General features: G+C 34.4%; 1 protein-coding gene across 12 annotated transcripts in view; it reads right to left on the minus strand.

Moving 5' to 3' along the window:
• Window positions 1–20,615, minus strand: part of LOC143244325 (protein kibra-like) — a 111,741-nt gene that overhangs the window by 72,112 nt on the left and 19,014 nt on the right. For 11 of the 12 annotated variants that reach the window (XR_013025028.1, XR_013025027.1, XM_076488785.1 and 8 more), the window contains 3 exons: window positions 14,878–14,987; window positions 12,338–12,432; window positions 1,690–1,976 (listed from right to left, as the gene is read on the minus strand). Coding sequence is in view for 10 of the 12 variants with exons in the window: in XM_076488785.1 (XP_076344900.1) it covers window positions 1,690–1,976; window positions 12,338–12,432; window positions 14,878–14,987 (492 nt within the window). In the remaining 2 variants the exon portion in view is untranslated. Of the gene's footprint in view, window positions 1–1,689; window positions 1,977–12,337; window positions 12,433–14,877; window positions 14,988–20,310; window positions 20,449–20,615 lie in introns of all 12 variants that reach the window. The other variant, XM_076488778.1, reaches the window with a different exon arrangement.

A 20,615-nucleotide genomic window follows, 5' to 3' on the forward strand; every position in this document is an offset into this window, starting at 1 on the left:
ACTCTTTAAAATCAAGATTTCAAGGAGGTAGGTTGTGTCTTTAGTCTGCTTCAAGTTTCATATTTTTAATTTTAAGACCTAAGTATAGCTTAGTCATTAAGCTTCATAAATTATAGTGGAATTCCATGCTATTGATACAGTAATTCATAATTTTTGTTTATTTAGCTGTGTTAAACACACACTGCTGGCCAAAATCTTAAGGCCAATGAACAGAAAGAAAAAATTTGCATTTTACATTTTTACACTTAACCACTTATTTGAGTAGAGCTTTGAAAGATGAAAATAAGAAAAGGGAAAATAAAAATAAAAAACTTTTCTAGCATTTAATAGGGAAAACGTAAACACTATGAAATTAGCCAAAACACTAGCTGGTCAAAAGTTTAAGACCATACTCAAATGAAGCGTTAATCACTAAACACGTAACAATATTTAGTTATTTGTGTTCAAGCATTAGTGTAGTCAACATCTCCTAGTGACATCTCCTGTGTTACATTGGGTAAAAATATGGCAAAGAATAAAAAAGTTGACAGAGTATGAATGTGACCAAACTGTTGAGCTGCAAAAGCAAGGTCTCTCTCAACATGCCATCGCTGGTGAGATTGGGCATAGTAAAACTGCTGTCACAAATTTCTTAAAAGACCCTGAGGGATACGAAAAGAGAACTTCTAGTGGTCAGCCCAAAAAAATTTTGCCAGCACTATTTAGGGTTGTCCAGCAAGACACCAGCCAATCGTTGAACCAGATTAAAGCCCTTACAGATGCAGAATGCAGCTCAAAAACAATAAGTTGGCATCTACGAGAAAAAGGCTTTAAAAACCGTATATGTCTTCAAAGGCCACGCCTCCTTCCACACCACAAAACAGCTTGGTTAAACTTTGCTGAGAAGCACCAAACATGGGACGTTGAAAAGTGGAAAATTTTGTTCTCTGATGAGAAAAAATTTAACCTGGATGGTCCAGATGGCTTCCATCTTTACTGGAATGATAAGGATATCCTACCGGAGACATTTTCCACACAACACAGTGGAGGAGGTTCCATCATGATCTGAGGTGCTTTCTCCTTCCATGGACAATGGAGCTTCAGGTTATACAGGGGCATCAAGCAGCAGCTGGCTACATTGGCATGTTGAAGAGAGCATCCTTATTGAATGAAGGCCCTCGCTTGTGTGGAAGTGACTGGATCTTTCAGCAGGACAACCCTACAATCCACAACACCCACAGGACAAAGAACTTTTTCATGGTGAATAACGTAATTCTTTTGGATCATCCAGCGTGTTTGCCTGAACTAAGCCCATTGAAAATGTTTATACAAGTAAACTCGAGTATATTATACCAAGCCCATTACAAGAGGGTTAATATGTGAAGGGGGTGGGCATTGTGTTCAAAGCTTAGCAAATGTGCACAAATGTTTTGGATAGTGACACAGAGTAATAGCTTCTACTTCTGTAGAGAGCTAAGTGTCATTACTGAATAACAGTATATAATATTATCTAATTAGATGATGAGGCATTTAACTACCTTAAGAGTCACAGTTACTCCTGCCATTTACCTGTGCTTTGTTGAATTTCTTCACATTGACAGTCATCAGTAGAGTAAAACTAACCTGTCTCACAATGGTCTAAACCCAGCTATTGATTAAGCTTCACCAGAAAGTAATAATTTTTATATTTATATAAATTTCTATACTTACTCTGATAAAGTTTCGAGTCCTTGCTCTTTGTAATGGAGCACAGTGCGTATCTGAGACAGTTCTTGTTTAAGTTTGGCTACACGTTCATGTGCTTGGGCAACTTCAGCTTTCAGAAGTTCAGTGTCATATTTTCTTCCACTACTACCTGATGATAAGGAACTCATGGAACACAAACTACTGCTAGATGTACAAGTGCTAAGGCACTGAAGGGCTTCACGGAGATGTTGATATTCATCTTGAGCATGGAGAAGTCTTTGTTGTTTAATATCAAAAATTTCTTGTTTTGCCTAGAGTATAAAAAAATGGAGTGTAAATGTTTATTGCCCTTTACCATATGACTTAACCAACCCTGGAATTATACACACACTAACTTTGAATTTACTTGATATGTGTTTGTGAGATTTGGGAAATTTCAGGTTATATAAAAAAACGAAAGATTTTTTTAATAAAGTATTTCAACTACAACTCTGTCACTGAATTTCTACAAACTTTACTGAGACAGGTGAGTGAAAGGTGATTTTCGTGCTACGAATAAAATATTTATTTTCCTCTTACAGTTTTATATTTAATTTGCATAGCCTATGGAATATATCAAATTAATGTCAGTAAATTTTTAGTACAGTTTTGTGTTTTATCTACTTAACACTAAGCGTAGAGAAATTATCAATGTACAGTGAAATTAAAAAGTTTAAAAATATGAAGTAAATAAAACCAATCTTTCTTCTGCACTTAGTACAATAACAACAAAAAAATTCCAAACTTCTTATCACAACACTTTCACCTGTTTTATTTTAATTTCAAAGTTTTGTTGCTGTACTTTGTATTATTAGAACAGTAAACCCTTGCACAAAAAGTAATAAAATATACAAGAAGTTGTTTCTTGTAAATCTCACTTGAAAGTAAATGACCTAATGTTGTATTTTTCACCAGAATTAATGGAAACTTAAGATGTTTTTTTTACCAAAATTGGTTAGACTAACCTGATATGTTCATAATTTTTTTATATTTTAGTTATTTTTTAAATATATAAGTGAAAACTATACATAAAAAACATATTTGTACTCTTTGGATTCAGGTAAAAATATTTCAACATTCTATTAGCCATTCAGAGTGGTAAAACCATGACCATATGACAAGATATTTCTATCAAGAGAATACTCTGTTCATTATGTTTAAAAAGGATGGTTATATGCTTGATGAGAGAAGAATCTGCTTTTTCTATTGGTTGTAAATCTCCTTCAGTCATGTAAAAATTGATTAACAAAAAATACCAAAAGTCAAAGAGAGATTGGAAGAGATTCTCTATGGGTTAACATTATTGAAATTTCAGCAAATAAAGAGACTTGCATATAATTATGTATAGTTAGTGTTTCTAAATGATCAGTGATGACGAGAAAACCCAAAAGGTCACCTTCACACGTTTTCGAACACTGCAAATCAAATAAACACAACATAGCCACAGAAAACACACAAATACTAAATAAAGAAACAAACATAAACAAAAATGCAAAATTAAAGAAGCCTTACTTATACAACAACTTAAGCCCAAAATAAACCAATACAAAGGAACACCTTTATACCTATATTAATAAATATAATCAAACGTCTAAGCACGCCCTCTACATTCCTACACTCAGTTACACAACCCCCTTTAAACATCTTAACAGCTATTGGTCAGTTACCTCTTTCTTCGTGAACCTAACGATGACAGAAGGAGGTTGAAATTGACCCAAACCAGCCATTTTTACAAAAATAATGTTTCTAAATGGTTGGAAATTGCAGTAGCTTATGTTACAAATTAGAAAATTCTGAAGCAAGGAATTTAGAGCTCAGGTGTATCATGTGACATAGAAAAATTAAGTTTGAAACTTTTCCATGTATTTCTTTTTGAAAGTGAAAAGTTCAAACTTAGATATAAATATAGAATTTTATATTATAAACTGTTTTTCTGCTATATTTATTTACATACACTGATAACAAACATGTTTAATTACATTTCAAATGTAATATTATAAGGTCATGACAAGTAATTTTAACCTGGCTGTATGAAAGATTTAATCTGTGAAATAATAAGTGATCAGGGCTCAGAGCACAGCATATGCTATAAAGAATTAAAAACTTCAACAATAACAGAAGCATAATAACTGCAAGAATAGTTTTTGTATCTTTATATGTTACCAAACTTACAAAAGTTTCACTAAACAAAGGTTTCTGACTGAAGTTAATTAATAAAACCACCTTAGTAATATTACACTAAAAACACTTGAAATAAAACTGCTTCATTTAAACACAACTATTAAGTCATTTACTTTTGATAAAATCCTAAAATAATCATTAATTTCTTTTATAAAGGAAAGATATTCAATATTATTCATGTAAATTCCAAATTAAGCTTTGTCATATCTCACATCTGACACAATAAAATCTGTAAATTGGGACAATAATTTTATTCACCAATCAGTACATTAATACTTGAATAACACAGTTTGACAGTAAATGGTTGCAAGTATTTCTGTCACGTTCATTTTATAACCTCCAACATATGAAATTCATTTACAATTTGTTATCATTTTATCATCCCAATAAAACAAATGTTAATTACATAAACATATTTTGAAAGTAAATTTGTCACCTATGGAAACTTACGACAAAATTCAAACTTACAAGATAATTAATTCATTCGTTTCCTTTTTGACTGAAGTATTTTTTTTAGCTGACCTACAAATCTAGGAATACTTTCACTGTAGTTATGTACTTAACACATAAAACTGGAGTGATGAATGACATCCTGATATAAATATTACAACTACACATTTATATGTAAACTCTATTCTAAAATATCACAAAATCAGTTGAAAAAAATTACTCATAAATCTAACATAATTTTTTAATTTAAAAAATAACAATATTAACATATCGGGTAGTAGTGTTTATTAAAACAGTATAACAAAATACTAAAAAACAAGACACTGAAACAAAGAATTATAAAACTATGACCCATTATGAGCTCCAATCACCTACTGGTCTACATCATGTTGAAACATTCTCTTTACACAACCTACTATTACATATAGCTGCATCATGTCCTTCAAATATTCTCTTTACATGGCCTACTGTAACACATGCCTACACCATGATATGCCTTAAGTGTCTCCATACATGACTTACTGCAAAACAGAGCTACAACATGGGATTCAAATGTTCTCTTTACATGACTCACTTTAAAACAGAGCTACACCATGGGATTCAAAATGTTCTCCTTACATGACTCACTATAAAAACAAAGCTACACTATGGGATTCAAAATGTTCTCTTCACATGACTCACTATAAAAACAGAGCTATGCCAGGGGGTTCAGAATGTTTTCTTTACATGACACTATAAAACAGAGCTACACCACGTGAATCAAAATGTTCCCTTTAGATGACTCACTATAAAACAGAGCTACACCATTTGATTCAAAATGATCTCTTTATATGACTCACTATAAAATAGAGCTACACATGTGATTCAAATGTTCTTTACATGACTCACTATAAAACAGAGCTACACCATGCAATTCAAAATGTTCTCTTTACATGACTCACTATAATACAGAGCTATACCATGCAATTCAAAATGTTCTCTTTACATGCATCTTTTCAAGGTAAATAGCTTGAAAACATTAATAACCCCTTCAAGAACACATCTTAATTTTGAACATGTGAAATATAACATGAAATTAGTACATACAGTCATGTGAAAAAATTAGGACACCCTATGAAAGCCTGTGTATTTTTGTAACAATTTTGAATAAATAAATATTTAATCTCAATAGTAACAATACTGAAAGATTAAAGTGATATAACTAAACAATTACAACTGAAGAAAAGACTTTTCAAGATCTTCTGTAAAATGTAATTCTACAAAAATGCATATTCTAACTGAGGACAAAGTTAGGACACCCTACCCCCTAATAGCTAGTGCTACCCCCTTTGGCTGAAATAACTGCAGAGATGCTTCTTGTAGCCACCTACCAGTCTGTGACATCGGTCTGAAGAAAGTTTGCCCCACTCCTCAATGCATAAATTTGTCAGCTGTGAGATGTTTGAGGGGTTTCTTGCATATACAGCCCATTTCAAGTCACCCCACAGCATCTTAATGGGATTAAGATCTGGGCTTTGACTCGGCCATTCCAGAACTCTCCATTTCTTAGTTTTCAGCCAGTCCTTGGTGGATTTACTGGTATGTTTTGGGTCACTGTTGTGTTGTAGGGTCCAGTTCTGCTTCAGCTTTAATTTTCTTACAGGTGGACTTACATGTTCCTCAAGCACCCTCTGATACACAGTAGAATTCATGGTGGATTCTATGATTGTGAGCTGTCCAGGTCCTGCTGCAGCAAAGCAGCCCCAAACCATGACACTTCCACCTCCATACTTCACAGTTGGTATGAGGTTCTTTTCCTGGAATGCTGTATTTGGTTTTCGCCAAACATGTTCTCTGTTCTGGTGTTCAAATAATTCAGTTTTGGACTCATCTATCAAATGAACATTATTTCAGAAGTCCTGGTCTTTGTCTACATTCTCTCTGACAAACTTCAGTCTGACCTTGATGTTTCTCTTAGAGAGCAAAGGTTTCATCCTTGCACACCTCTCATGCAAGTTACACTTGTGCAGTCTCATTCTGATTGTAGAGGCATGCACTTTCACATGAACAGTAGCCAAAGCCTGCTGTATGTCCCGTGATGACATTTTAGGGTTTTTGAAGACCTCTTTTAGCATCTTGCGGTCTGCTCTCGGGGTTAACTTGCTTGGATGACCAGACCTGGGCATGCTGGCAGTTGTTTTGAAAGCCTTCCACTTGTTGACTATTTTCCGGACAGTGGAATGGCCGATTTCAAATTCTTTTGGGATCTTTTTAAATCCCTTACCAGACTCATAAGCTGCTACAATTTTCTTTCTGAAGGCCTCAGACAGCTCTTGTCCTCTCACCATGGTGCTCACTCTCACTTCAACAGTCAGGAGTACACCAAACTAAATGTCTGAGGTTTAAATAGGGCAAGCCTCATTCACAATGCTGAGTAACAATCTTCTAATCACGTGCACCTGGTGTGATACACCTGTGTGTGAGTTGAGTCATTTCAAGTGGGTATAAATGTGGGGGTGTCCTAACTTTTTCCTCATTTAGAATATGCATTTTTGTAGAATTACATTTTACAGAATATCTTGAAAAGTCTTTTCTTCAATTGTAATTGTTTAGTTATATTACTTTAATCTCTCAGTATTGTTACAATTGAGATTAAATATCCATTTATCCAAAATTGTAACAAAAATACACAGGCTTTCATAAGGTGTCTTAATTTTTCACATGACTGTATATGTAATGCTCATTGTAGCCAATCATCTTCATAAAGTTTCAGTCTGTTAATAACCAGTATTCTAATATGAAAATATTACTTCAAAAATGAAATCTTCCACATTAAGTTATCTATTATTCTGATGCAATAAGTATTATTTTTCCTGCTACATTGTTTTAGTGTTGTTGTAGTTGTAAAGGATCAAACTGTCACAGTCAGTTACAAATGGAAAATCAGTTTTCAAGATTTGAGCCCACACAAAAGGCTGTCACATATAAAAATATTTAATGCTTAATCATGTACACATCAACAGATCTCTTTGAGATACATATCAACTGGACTGTAAGATATGTATTGCCTTTATCTAGGTAGAGTTTCCTACAGGTAAGGGTCAGAGATGATGTCATCACATTTGAAGACTCAAAGTTTTACTGAATGTTATAACCTTTCTGCACTGAAAATACATTTCTGACAGATACTTACGTCCACTCTCACACACACACACAGTTATTTTGATTCAGTGCTACACTTTATTTGAAAATATTTTTCCACATGCCACAAGACTTTCACTCCCATGTATTTTTCAGTTCACATGGTTTTACTGATTCAAGAATGTAAATTGTTATACCTCCACCAACAGATACACCCCAAACACACACTTGACTTGTGTGGCTCCCTCTATGCTACCCAATTATTACTTTGAGTTCAGACAGAACTAGCTGGGACATGACAAACTATACACAGCAAGTCAACTGGATACAAAACTTTACAGTTGGGAATCAACACCCATGTGTGTGTGGGGGGGGGATAGGACAAGGATTATATCATCAGTAATTCAACTACAATGCAGCATTCAACTGCTTGAAACTGATATCCATGTGAGGATGGAAAAGGGGATCATACCATCTTCACCTCAAGAAAGGAATTCCCACCACCACAGTCAGGGAATAGGCAGATGTGATCAGAGCAAAATAAAATAGATATTCCAATCAAACCAAACATACCAGACTACCTGAAGCACAGTAAAATACTTAGCATAAAGATGTCAAGAATCAGTGCCAAAGGAAAAAGTGGAGCTACCAAAAGCTGCACGCACTGTGACTTACAACACCAAAGCAGTGCACCCATGGTGTAACGAGTGAGGCACCAGTCAGTATTTGAACTTCATATATGCAAATACACCACGTATGAGTACACCAGGTCTATTGATTATGCTCTAAATCCAAAACCCCACCAAAGAGACTAAATACCACTAATAAAATAACCACGTGAAGAAATCTGTATTAAATGTAACAGTGGGGCAACAGGAGAGAACCAATGACCCACAGATCAATGACAAAAAAACAATCCACTTATGTTGATAAACCTCCATGGAAGGTCAAACATAATATACCAATGAGAAACTTACTGAAATAAACTTGATCTCCTCACCAAAAGCTGAATAAAAATCAGGTGTGAAAACAAAAGCTAGAAACAGTAAGATGAACTACCTGGAACTGAGGCTACTGCAGAAAGGATGAAGTGCTGGAAAGAGACATAGATGGAACAGACTGGATCTGAAGCAGATGCTGAAACCACATTTCGGCTGGCCAGACAATCAGAAGGACTTGACACAGAGTAGAATAATGATAGAAATCACCCAGAAGAGAAATCAGATAAAGAGATACACATAAAGGAATTTGTCTGTCCAATTTTGCTTGAATGCATCAACAGCCAGAGTAAGTGAATAAGGTACCAGAGACCAAAACTGAGAAAATTTGGTATTGAGAATTGTAGTAAATACATCCAGGTGCAAAGTACCAACCTGAGTGCAAAACTATTGGAAAACCTGAAAATCTAAAGACCACTCCATTGAATAAATTTTGTCTTTGCAGAATAGATGAAACCCAACAAGACCAAGTGCACTTGGAAGATGATATTTAAGTTGACAAATATTGTGAACATGGGACCCAAACATAGGAGCTCCAATGTTCAACAACAAAGAGAATAAGAATGGGGTGCCTCCCTGGGAATTGATATATGCCACCACCTTAGAATTGTTTGGATGGATCACAACCAGATGACTGAGCAAGAGGAAGAAAATAATCCATAGCCTAATGGACAGTGAGAAGCTCCAGAATAATGATATGTTAAGACCTTTTGATTGTAGACCATTGACCTGAAGCAACTTGCTTCTTGACCCATGCCCCCAGCCATGAAGATAAACATCTGTGAAAATATGTAGAGCTGGACAAGAGGGAAGAAGTTAAACCCCTGCTGATATGTGAGCCTCATCCAATTTCCAGTGCAAATTGTCTATAAGGAAAGGAGGAAAAGTAACAGGAATATTCATCAAGAGACTTCTTGCAAGATTCCAATGATTGTGAAGACTTCATTGAAGGGATCTCATATGAGCATGACCCTTGGGGATGAGTGCCACCACAGAAGATCAAGACTACATCTCCAAAAGAGGTAGGACCTCATGAGCAGTAAGTATACTGACAACTGCCAGCTCCATTGAACTGACTCAAAGGAGAGAAGATTTGGTATGATTGAGATGAATGTTTAACAAAAGAGTCAAATGAAGAAAACATTGGGTAGGAACAAGGAAGGATTTCTTCAATTTAATTAACCAACAGACCTGAGCTGCCCTCCAAAAGAAGCAGATAAATGTGTTGGGCAGACTTAACTTTGGAATGAACCAACATAATTCAATCATCCAGGTAATGGTGGAATTGCAATCCTCAAGCATGCAGAAATTTATCAAAAGCCTTGACCACCCAAAAGAAGACATTGTGCCATAACAAGTGCAAAATTGATAAACCACCCTGTGATGAAGATATGGAAGGTGCCACCACAACTACTATGATATGGGAATATGGAAGTAAACATTAAAAATGTCACTTAGCCATCCACAAACTTGGAGAAAAAGCTCATCTCAGAGTAAGGAAGGATTCCACAGTAAAACAAGGTAGCAAAGAAGTGACTGAGGTTTGACAAATACATCACAGGGCATCACACTCTGGTTTTCTTAGGGACAACAAAAAGCCTTGAATAAAACCTCAGAGAAAGGTCAACCACAGGTTCAATGCCGTTCTAAGAGAGAAGATCCTGTGGCAGGATCCAAAAGCAACAGAAAGGAAACAAGGATCTGAGACAATGGAAGAAGGAAGAGAAAATGAATGACAAGTTCCTTCAATAAAAAGTGAAGAACCCTGGGAAAGCCTCACCTTAGACAAAAAACTGAGATAAATGATCCTGCACCAGATTGGAGACCACAGTATAGTCACTGATACTGATGGTGCTACGACATTGAATATTGAACAAAACAATGTGAAAAAATGCACTTCTGGAAGGAATAGGTAAGAATTGGGAAAGATTAGGAAGAGGAAGATAAATAGGGGACAGTTGAAATTCCGTGCTAGACAAACGATCAACAAACAAGGAAAGGGTAGACTGCTGTCTCACAGATTTCACACAGGATTCCAAATTCACTGGAAAATCTCCAATCACTAACCAATAGAGAAAAAGGGCCAGACATAAGTCCCTAAAATAAGGAGGGTAAGAAGAAGGTGAGAAAATTTGGCCTGTAACAAAAGAACAAGACAAACAGGGGCTGCTCCCAAACTCGTAAAAATTATACAAAAAATCAAAATTCAAGTATTAAATAAAACATCTGAACAGGAGCACTGCCATGTGAGAAGCAACAGTTAGGTAGAACAGCATAAAGGGAGTCATGAGTCATGTGGTGGGCATGTTTATCGGTGGAGATCTGGTCCACAATAACTTGCACATGCATGAATCAGTTGAACCATGCAAATTGAGGGGTATACAATAGTGAAGGGCTCATAGTATGCAAAACAATTCTTGTGAATATAGAGCAGCATTGAAACAGAACAGTAACATACATGAGTAGAAGTGAGGTACCATGTCAGAAACCTATTTTATAAATACATGTCAATGAATTTGGTATCAAAATGTTGATTATACCTGAAATGTTTGAATTATGCTTAGATAATTTCTTTATTTAAATGAGAATATTAAAAAGAAGTTTCTAAATAATGATTTTTATGTGCCATGTATGTTGAATGAAGCTTTAGCTAACTTGCATGTTTATGATATCAAAATAGTCTACAGTTTACCACAAATTAAGAAGTAAAATTATCAATATTGTCAAGCTAGAATATACAACAAGAACATCCTATTTTTTCTGCTTTTTGGGATATTATTATATTTATTGAATCAACCATGTACCCCCACTCACCTCCTCCATGTTTGGAATACTTGCTTACATACAACTACTTATAGCTATGATGTTACTAAGCCTTTTGAATTACACTGGTATTCACAGTACTGATACAGTAACTTAAGATTTTTTTATTTCAAACTACAAAACCTAAAAATATAATTTTATTTCACATCCTCCAAGTGTGAAATTTTACAAGGCTTAGAAAATTATGGCAAGTACAAATTTTGTAATTAGAAGTGATCACCATTTCCCCATATTTACTTATTTACAGTTCCAAGTTTTAAGAAATAACTACAATTGGAAAACTTATTTTTAAATAGTAATAACACATGCATTGTATTCTAACCAAAATGAAATTATATCTTACAAAATATTGGTACACTCTAACAAAGCTAAGAAAGGTAACTTTATAACGGCCAGTTTTATACTATTAGATAGGGTAATTTGAGTGTGCTTGTGCTGTATCACTACAAGTTATGAATTATTAGTCAAGTAAACCTGAAAGGCCAATAAAATAAAAATAAATATATAGGGATATATAAATGTTGTAAGATTTATGTTTTTCACATACATCAAACATTTGTAATTTCTTATTAAATTCTCTAGTCATTCAAGAATTAAAAAAGTAATTCATATCTATTTACTATTTTTTTATGGTGGTTAAGAGGTTGGCCAAACTGACCAAAACACACAATAAGACATGATATTGAAAATAACAAAAATGTTTTTTTTTCTAATTATTTGGAGGAATTAGAGATTTCACAGGTGAAATTTCATAAATTTCTGAGGTATAAAAGCATTTTTATCATAAATTAAAAATTACTTTGCATGTTGGATTATCATTCATAAAGAAAAAAAAAAATTGAAGAAATTATTACCTAAAATAAATCTCAAAACTTAATAAAGAACCTGATATTTTATGTAAAAAAACCTTGTAATGTTTACTGATAATCTATAAAATTTCTTAAAGATACACATACTATATTAAAATTTATAGTACAAAAACAAATGGTTACAAGATCAAACACTGGAACCAGGCCAGTAGCAACAAAGTTAGACTCTTTAAGAAATTTTATGTAACTTACTAGTAAGTCTTCCTGAGCAGTGAGAAGATAGTCTTTAAGCATATGTTCTTGAAGCTGTCTGTACTGTTGTCGTGGGTCTTCAATTTGATTGGTTTCTACAAGATGGGCAATTAAACATTAAAATATGAAACTTGATGTTATTCTTCCTTGGACTGAATTATAAACAAACATAAACATTTTACTATTGGCAATTACAAATAAGAGCAAGGGAACAAATCATTTCCAACAAATAATCAGTGTTCCCTAAAACCCTATCACATGTGGCTGAAACAGTATCATTTCACTTTTTTAGCCACACGCAGGTGAAATTTTAGAGACCTTTAATTTGGGAATTGTTAATACATTTCACACAGATATTCCCCACAAATCTGAAAATTATTATCTTGCACCACTATCAAAAACAATTTTTATTCATGCACCAAGCTTTAAACAAAAATCCTATCCCTATACATATAAACTTCCACTACACCAGTAATTAAAGTATAGCACTCCATCAACAGAAGAGCCTCACATTTTCCATGCTCAGTAGACTCATGTAATATGCATTACATATTAAGGAGCTCACTACTGATGAAACAAAAGAATATAATGAAAGCAAGGAGGAAGAGTGGAGAGGTGAGTATTGATCTGAAAGAGATTTTCAATTAAGGAAAATACTAATTTCAGAAATGCTGTTTACATCTCAAAGTAACTAAGAACTAGCATCCCACATTGAAAAGATGGTGGATGGACTAGTGTACGGGAAAAATTAAAAAGATTAATTCCTTTTGAACATGTGTTGACAGAAAGGAAAACTCATGGAGTCTGACACCCAAATGAAGATAGAACTTAGTGGGACATCTCTTCTAACTAATGCACAATATATTCTTTGTCCAAGAAATGTGACAGAGCAAAAAGCAAAGTCAAAAGAGACTCCTGCATGGTGCTAGTATCACACAGAAGAATGGAATGGAATGACTGCTTAACCTGTATGTATATCTTGGATCAGCAAAATGTGTATGTAGTGTAGCTAGGACAATAAGTCAGGTTATACAATATTAGAAAAATATTTACTAGAAGAAGCAAATGCAGGGATGAGTCATCCAAGACCTAGGTCATGAAGCAAACACTAGACCCAAGTGGATGCTAACCACTGGAAATGGTCTAGATTTCAGTTCAGGTTTAGCCTATTCTACACTTCTTGGTAAAACATCCAGCCCTACTTCTAATCAAGGGGATATATGCCCACATGGTCTTATATGAGTGAGGTTAATCCAACTTGAATTGAAACTCTATAGATTAACCTCTCCAAAAGTTTGAGCCTAGGCAAGAAAGGGGTCTTTGTTTATACCACTAGAAGAAAGTGGAAAGAGAGGATATTGACAGGATTGAACACTGAATAGATGCTCAAACTGGAATAAAAAAAGTTCATCATTTACAGAAAATCCCATCCCATATTGATAGACTGTGTAATAGATCACAACAAACAGGTCCAGCATGTATTAGCCAGATGTGAGGGAAGATTAACACCTCCAGGTTCTGTCTTTTGTTTTTCTGAAGCATGGCCTGGAAGGTGAAATATACATATATTGCTGAAATGGTTTTTTTATAAAATCCCATCTCAACATTTGGAAAAGATAACTATTCCTTAAAAGACATCATCAGTCACATAGTAGGTATCATAGTTCTTTTTTGAAGTTGGTGTGGTACGTCATCAACAGACCAAAAAAAGTTAAGAGTAATTTCTGTTAAAGCAACAATCACAAACATGTTCAAATCTCCAAAACTGATTAACAGAAGAAATCATATTAGTGGAAAACAAATTTACAGAAGTTTTAATTGAAATGTCTCAAATTTTCATATCTTTCTTTCTTCAAATCAAGAAAATACAGACTACAACTTGAAATTATAACTAAAAATTAAAATGATAAGTGCAAAACATCTGTAATTCTTAATGAAAAAACATGCCCAAAGCTAAGAAGTGCTAAAAATGAGTTCATGAAAAAACAACAAAAAAACACATGTTCAAGGGAACTATTGTCCACGGATTTATCACTCTCCTACAAGTGGAGAACTATGGTTCTATAGTCCAGTACTGATTGCATCACAAACTGGTGTAGTGTAGAATAATATGTGTGGAAGTGAGTTTCCTCCACAATCTGGCACATTTGGGAATATCATTTTGGTAGAGGTAAAAGATAACAGATCTAAATTCTGTAGAATGGTAAGTAGAATTTAAGAAGTGAAATTTGATTCTGTCACAATTTTTTTAAAAAATGATCTTAATGTATACAAGCACAATAGACATTATCATGTTATAATCACTGAAAACACACATACCAGCACATCATCTACAACTGCATGGTCAGAAAACAGTCAAGGCAAGGATTAAGAATATCCTACAAGGTTCTGCTTCAATGTAAATCAGATAAGCATTTTCAACTCAATTTTTTAGAATAAAAAACATAATAAAACCCTTATTATTATTATCAATTTAAGAAAAAGACATCCAAGTACAGAATTCTTTCTTTATAAAACTGTACAAACAATCGTATACTCACGTGTAACATGATTAACATAATAATATCCAACTTTTGAGTCATAACACTGTTCCCATCCATAAGGAAGTTCATCTCCAACACAATCCGCAAATGTATTTGGCCTGACTAGTCTAAAAAAAAAAAAAAAAATGAAGTAAATAAAAACATTAATGATGAGATAGAACAGTCACAGTAAACAAAAGTAAAATTACAGTACATTAAAAAATAAACCACCAAATATCCTTCGCTTTAACACAGATTTCATTTTACATGCAATAACATTAATCCATAATTGCAAAACATGTTTGTAATTACAGAAAGATTATTTATATACGGTTATTTCCTGGAAGCTTTGTACACTGACCACAACAACATTTCAGAATTCAGACTTTCTTCTGATCTGGTATCTAACATCAATATATAAAGAATGTTAAAGTGCAAAATCAGGAACACTACCAATGTCCAATGAGATTCCTATTCATAAATAAAATTACTCTATCAACATCACTTCCTAAAAATCTTTTTAAAACATGTTATAAGATGTAATGAAGTACATTGTGCTAATGTGATAATCATAGTTAATACTGAATTGCTCAGATCAAATTCAAAGTACTTTCTAAGCACTCTTAGAATGTTTTTCAAGCACTTTTTGGAAGCTAAAATCTTAATTGAAAACCAATTAAATTACATGAAATTTTGTAGACTTATTATTTATTTGTTCCACATGTGGATGTAGACTAAATAGAAAAGAAAGATTATTTATTGTGCTCAGCTCTGCAACATACTGTTTATTTGGTAGTTCAAACAGCAGCATTAGTCACTTGAAGTCACTTTCCAGTCCTGGTTTTGAGTTATTTGACATCACGGCCATTTTCTAATTTCAAATCGAACTATATATACTTTGATTCTTAAAAGGGAATCAGAATTAAAAAAGGTCTAAGGTATAAATTAAAAAACTTAAATAGCATTAAAAAGATTAATAGCCTTTAAAAAACTAAAAACATTTCTTAAATGGACAGTGTCACCATTGCCAATAACATTGTCTAACGTTACGGATAAACTTTGGGACAGAACATGTTTAAAATGGTGCCGTCGTTGAGAGTTGTAATGATGGCAAGACAGCAAAATGTAGCTTATTGTGACCTGACTGTTACACAGACAACATATTGGTGCATCAATCCCAGATAAAAGAAAACGATGAGTTAAAAAATTGTAACCAATGCGTAATCTAATTAGAACAACTTCCTTTTCCAGATCCTTACAAAAGCAAGACAGCCAAAGTCCAATAGAGAGTTTTATTTGGAAAAGCTTGTTTTCACATTGCTCACTCCAAGTCGACTGCCAGCTGGCATGGAGCCGAGCCTTGAATACAGGACCAAAATCCAGGTGTGGAACACGCACAGCAATGATTGTGCCAGAGCAGACAGATTTAGCTGCAGTGTTGGTAAGCTCGTTCCTGCAAATACCAAAGTTGCCTGGTATCCAGAAAAACTGGATAGAAGTAAATGTTAAAGAGAAATGGACCAGTCGATTTTGAATATTGGTGAGAACAGGGTGTGAACTAACATGAAACAATTTCAGGGCCAGTAGAGAACTAAGCAAGTCAGTATAAATAGTGCAATTTGAGTACTGCTTAGCTTAGATGTAATCCATGGCAAGAGAAATAGCATACAGTTCAGCAGTGAATACGGAAGCTGCAGAGAGAATTCTATGCACAACCATTGAACCACAACAAACCATGACAGAGCCCACACAGTTACATGATTTCGAACCATCTATATAAATTGGAATGGAAGGATGGTGCAAAAGATGTTCAGCAAAAACAGACAGTATTTCCAACTGGGAGTGTTTGCTTTTCTCAGATGATTTAAAGACAGGTCACATTTGAGGACTGTAATAAGCCATGGTGGGATGGGCTAGCCAGTGGATACAGCAATGTTATCCAAGAACAGACCCAATTCATCCAACTATGCCTTGATATGAAGGCCAAAAGGAGTAATGGCATATCATCTGTTCTGAAAAAATTATGGCCCACCGAGGAAGGAAAATAACCCCAGGTGGGATGCTCTAGTAAAGAATGAAGTTTCAAAGCATATAGTAAAGACAGTTGCAAACAGCAGAGGCACAAAGAAGGTTCATGAGACTCTGTGTATAAGCTCGAAACTGAGGAAGTATGGAAAGCCCCAGTACAGAGCCAATACCCCTAGTGATAAACGAGGTCCAGCATCTTTAGGGCCGAGGTCCTGGCAGAGCCATAGACCTGTGATTTGTAGTCTAGTTTCGATCAAATAAGAGCATGATATATCTTTAGCATAGAACATCGACAGAATGAATGATCGTTTTGCATCTTGGGGTGGAAAAAGAAAATGTACCCAAGGAAATGCCTGCACACAGAACCAAAGAAGTGGATCTTGGGGTTTGCTGGAATGTATGTTAGGGACAGAGATGGGTGTTGAAATTGATTCATCAACTTTCTTAACCATGGAGGTCAAAAAACTTTTCATTTGTTTTGAGAATGATTCTTTTGAAAGAACAGAGAGATCTGTCTGCACTCTCACTGTAGTGGTAGAACAAAGTGCAGCAGCATACGTCCGAAATGAAATGGTGGACAACAACAATATGAAAGTAAGATGGGTGAGAGTCGTAATTAATGCAATGAAGGTCCATTTCACACTCATAGGCATTGTGGTCCTTGCCACTACAATGAACCACGACATAATGTCTTGAGTGACCAAACTGCTGGCACTGGAAACATCTGAGAGGATTTGGAATGTATGGTCATACCTTGCAATTAAGATAAGCTGTCTTGATGGTGCAGGTGGATGTGGTGATGTAAATGTCAGAATGAGGATATTGATCAGCATCATAATTCCATCTTTGCGAGTGGAGATACGCCTCACTGCAGAAACTCCTTGGATACAGAAACCAGAGACAGTATCTAACTCATGGATGTTCACCAAATCCCTCTCAACAATAACCCCTCATGATGAATTCAAAGTACCATGAGGTGTAACCTCAATAGTTATATCCCCAATCGTCACTGAATGCAAGAGGAGTTCACTGTGTTGAGATGTAGATGTTTCCACCAATATGTCACCAAAGTGAAGCTTCTTTACTTACTTTGGAGAGCCAGCAAGTCTCTCTAGTCCATTTTGAATGAAAAAGGGAGATATCTGCCCTGAATGTTTGTCTGAAAAATAATGTAGTATACAGTCTTGAATAAGTATCGTACATGGTAGAAAAGCACCTGAACTTAAATAATCGCACATGTATGATTAGTCGGAATGCTACAGTACTTTTGCAAAAAGGCCCCTTTTCAAACACTTTTAGCCCTTGAGATTCCACTCTCCATTCAAAACCTTTTAAGGATGCATATGCACCTCGAATAATAGGCAAGCAAACAATAGCGTAACATAACATTAAAGCCAGCCCTTATCATTCATATATTTATCATGCCTTTTCTTAAAAACTCATTTAAATTTACAACACCCAAAAACAATCTATTCCAAAGACCAATGATCCTATTAGAAAAATGAAACCATCTTACTAAAGACGACTCCTCCTTTATGAAAATTTATATATGCATCCCAAAGTCCAGATATTCTCACTGTTAACTATGAAAAACAATGAGGCTTGAACACTATAAATTTCCCTTACAATCTAAAATACCTTAAGTCAAATCCCCTCTAATTCTTCTTTTTTTTTTCAAGAGAAAATGATCCGAGAAATTTCAGCCTTTACTCGTATGACAACTCTTCCATCCAAATAATCATTTCAGTAACCCTCATCTGAACCCTTTCCAACAATTCAATGTCTTTCCTTAGGTAAGGAGTCCAAGAATGAACATAACATACAAAACGTAGCCAACCAGTGACCTGTACAATGAAATTAACACCCTCTTTAGACTTGTATTCAATACTTCTGTTGATACAATCTAAGATTCCATTTACCCTATCACTAACAATAACACACTGATTGAATGCTATCAGAGACTGATCAACTACTATACCAAGATCCCTTTTCTTCATAACACTGCTAGGGTTATTCCCATCCAAATTATAATTCAAATTGTGATAACCATGTGCATTATCTTGCATAATTAAACCCCGTCTGCTTTTTATTTGTCCAAATCACTAAAAGACCTGAATCTTTTTGTAAACCAACAGCATCCTATTCACTGAAGACCTGAATATCACCTGCAAATTTAAATAATTTATTACCCATTCCCTCATACGTATCACTAATATAAATAAAAAAGGGCAAAGGTACTGAGAAAGCCTTGAGGTACACCATTTGTGATATTAATCCAGTTTTACTGAAGTCCATCTGTTACAATCTTCTACTCTTTTCCATCCAATTTACTAACTTATCATCCACACCTATAGAAATGTTTTTCACAGTCTTTTATGTGGCATCTTGTCAAATGCTTTCTGAAAATCAAAATATACCAAATCTACACCCTTACGCTCACTTACATAAATAGTAACATTTCCAAATAATGTTGTAAGTTTTGTAAGGCAAGATTTTCCCTTAGTGAAACCATACTGACAATTCAATAACATTCTGGACTTAGTTAAATAACTCTGTCAAGCATTTTAAACAAATTTTCCAAAAGATTTCCCACAACTGACGCAAGACAATTGGAATAATATTTTATCAACTCCATTAGAAAGAGGAGTTACATAAGTTAACTTCCAATCTTCTGGTACCTGTCCATTATTTATTGACTGACAAAAAATAGTAATATGTAGTTTACTTATCCAATCTTTACCTCCTTCAAAACTCTTGCAGAAATATTATCTGGCACAGCAGCCTAATCATTCCTTAAACTTCCTCATGTCTTCTTAACCAGCTCAGAATTAAGTATGAATTAGTTGATATCATTTCCACTTAACAATTGTTCAAGATGAAAATTACTGGTTTTCATTAATAAAGATTTAAGCAAACAGTATAAATAATAACCCAACCATCTCATAATCATCAGAAATAAGCCTTCTTCTGTCATTTCCCAAGGGTCCTACCCTCCATCTTAACATTTTTTGTTTACCCTCAATGTATTTAAAGAAATCCTTACTGTGAACTTCTATATTTTCAGCCAACCTTTTCTCAAACATCCTTTTTGATGTTCTAATTTCCTGTTTCACAACTTTCTTTGCTTCTGTCCTGCCAGTCATTTTAAATTTCTTAAACCTATGAAGCTTTTATTTAATTTTATCTCTTACACTCTTTGTGAACCAACCTGGTTTTTTACTTGATAAATTATGCTTTTCTTTCTGCCCAATTCTCAACAGATAATTCTTGACACACCCCCTTCGAAATTTGCTTTTCTAAAATTTATAACCAAAATATCATTATTCCTTATCTCTGCATGCAGCAAAACATCGAACCTAATAGAGCAATGATCAATTGCACCAAGATATTCCCTAATTTCTACCATCTTGATCTTCACTATACCTTTCAGTTAACAAGAAATCTAAAATTGCATTATTTCTAGTAGATTCCTTGACCAATCGGTGAAGGAAGCCATCCTGAACAGTTTCCAAAAACCTTTCTCCCTCATGGTTTGACTCTAGCATTTCCTAATCTATATACCTGAAATTAAAATAGTCTATAATTATAACTTCATTAATAGCTGAAAACATAATCTAATTATAAAACTTATCAATAACATCATCAGTATCATTTGGTTGTCTGTAACAAATTTTCACTAAAAGCTTTTTTCCTTTATAACCACTAATAGAAACTCAAATGGATTCATT

Source organism: Tachypleus tridentatus, chromosome 2, assembly GCF_004210375.1.
Source record: "Tachypleus tridentatus isolate NWPU-2018 chromosome 2, ASM421037v1, whole genome shotgun sequence".
Taxonomy (NCBI): Eukaryota; Metazoa; Arthropoda; class Merostomata; order Xiphosura; family Limulidae; genus Tachypleus; species Tachypleus tridentatus.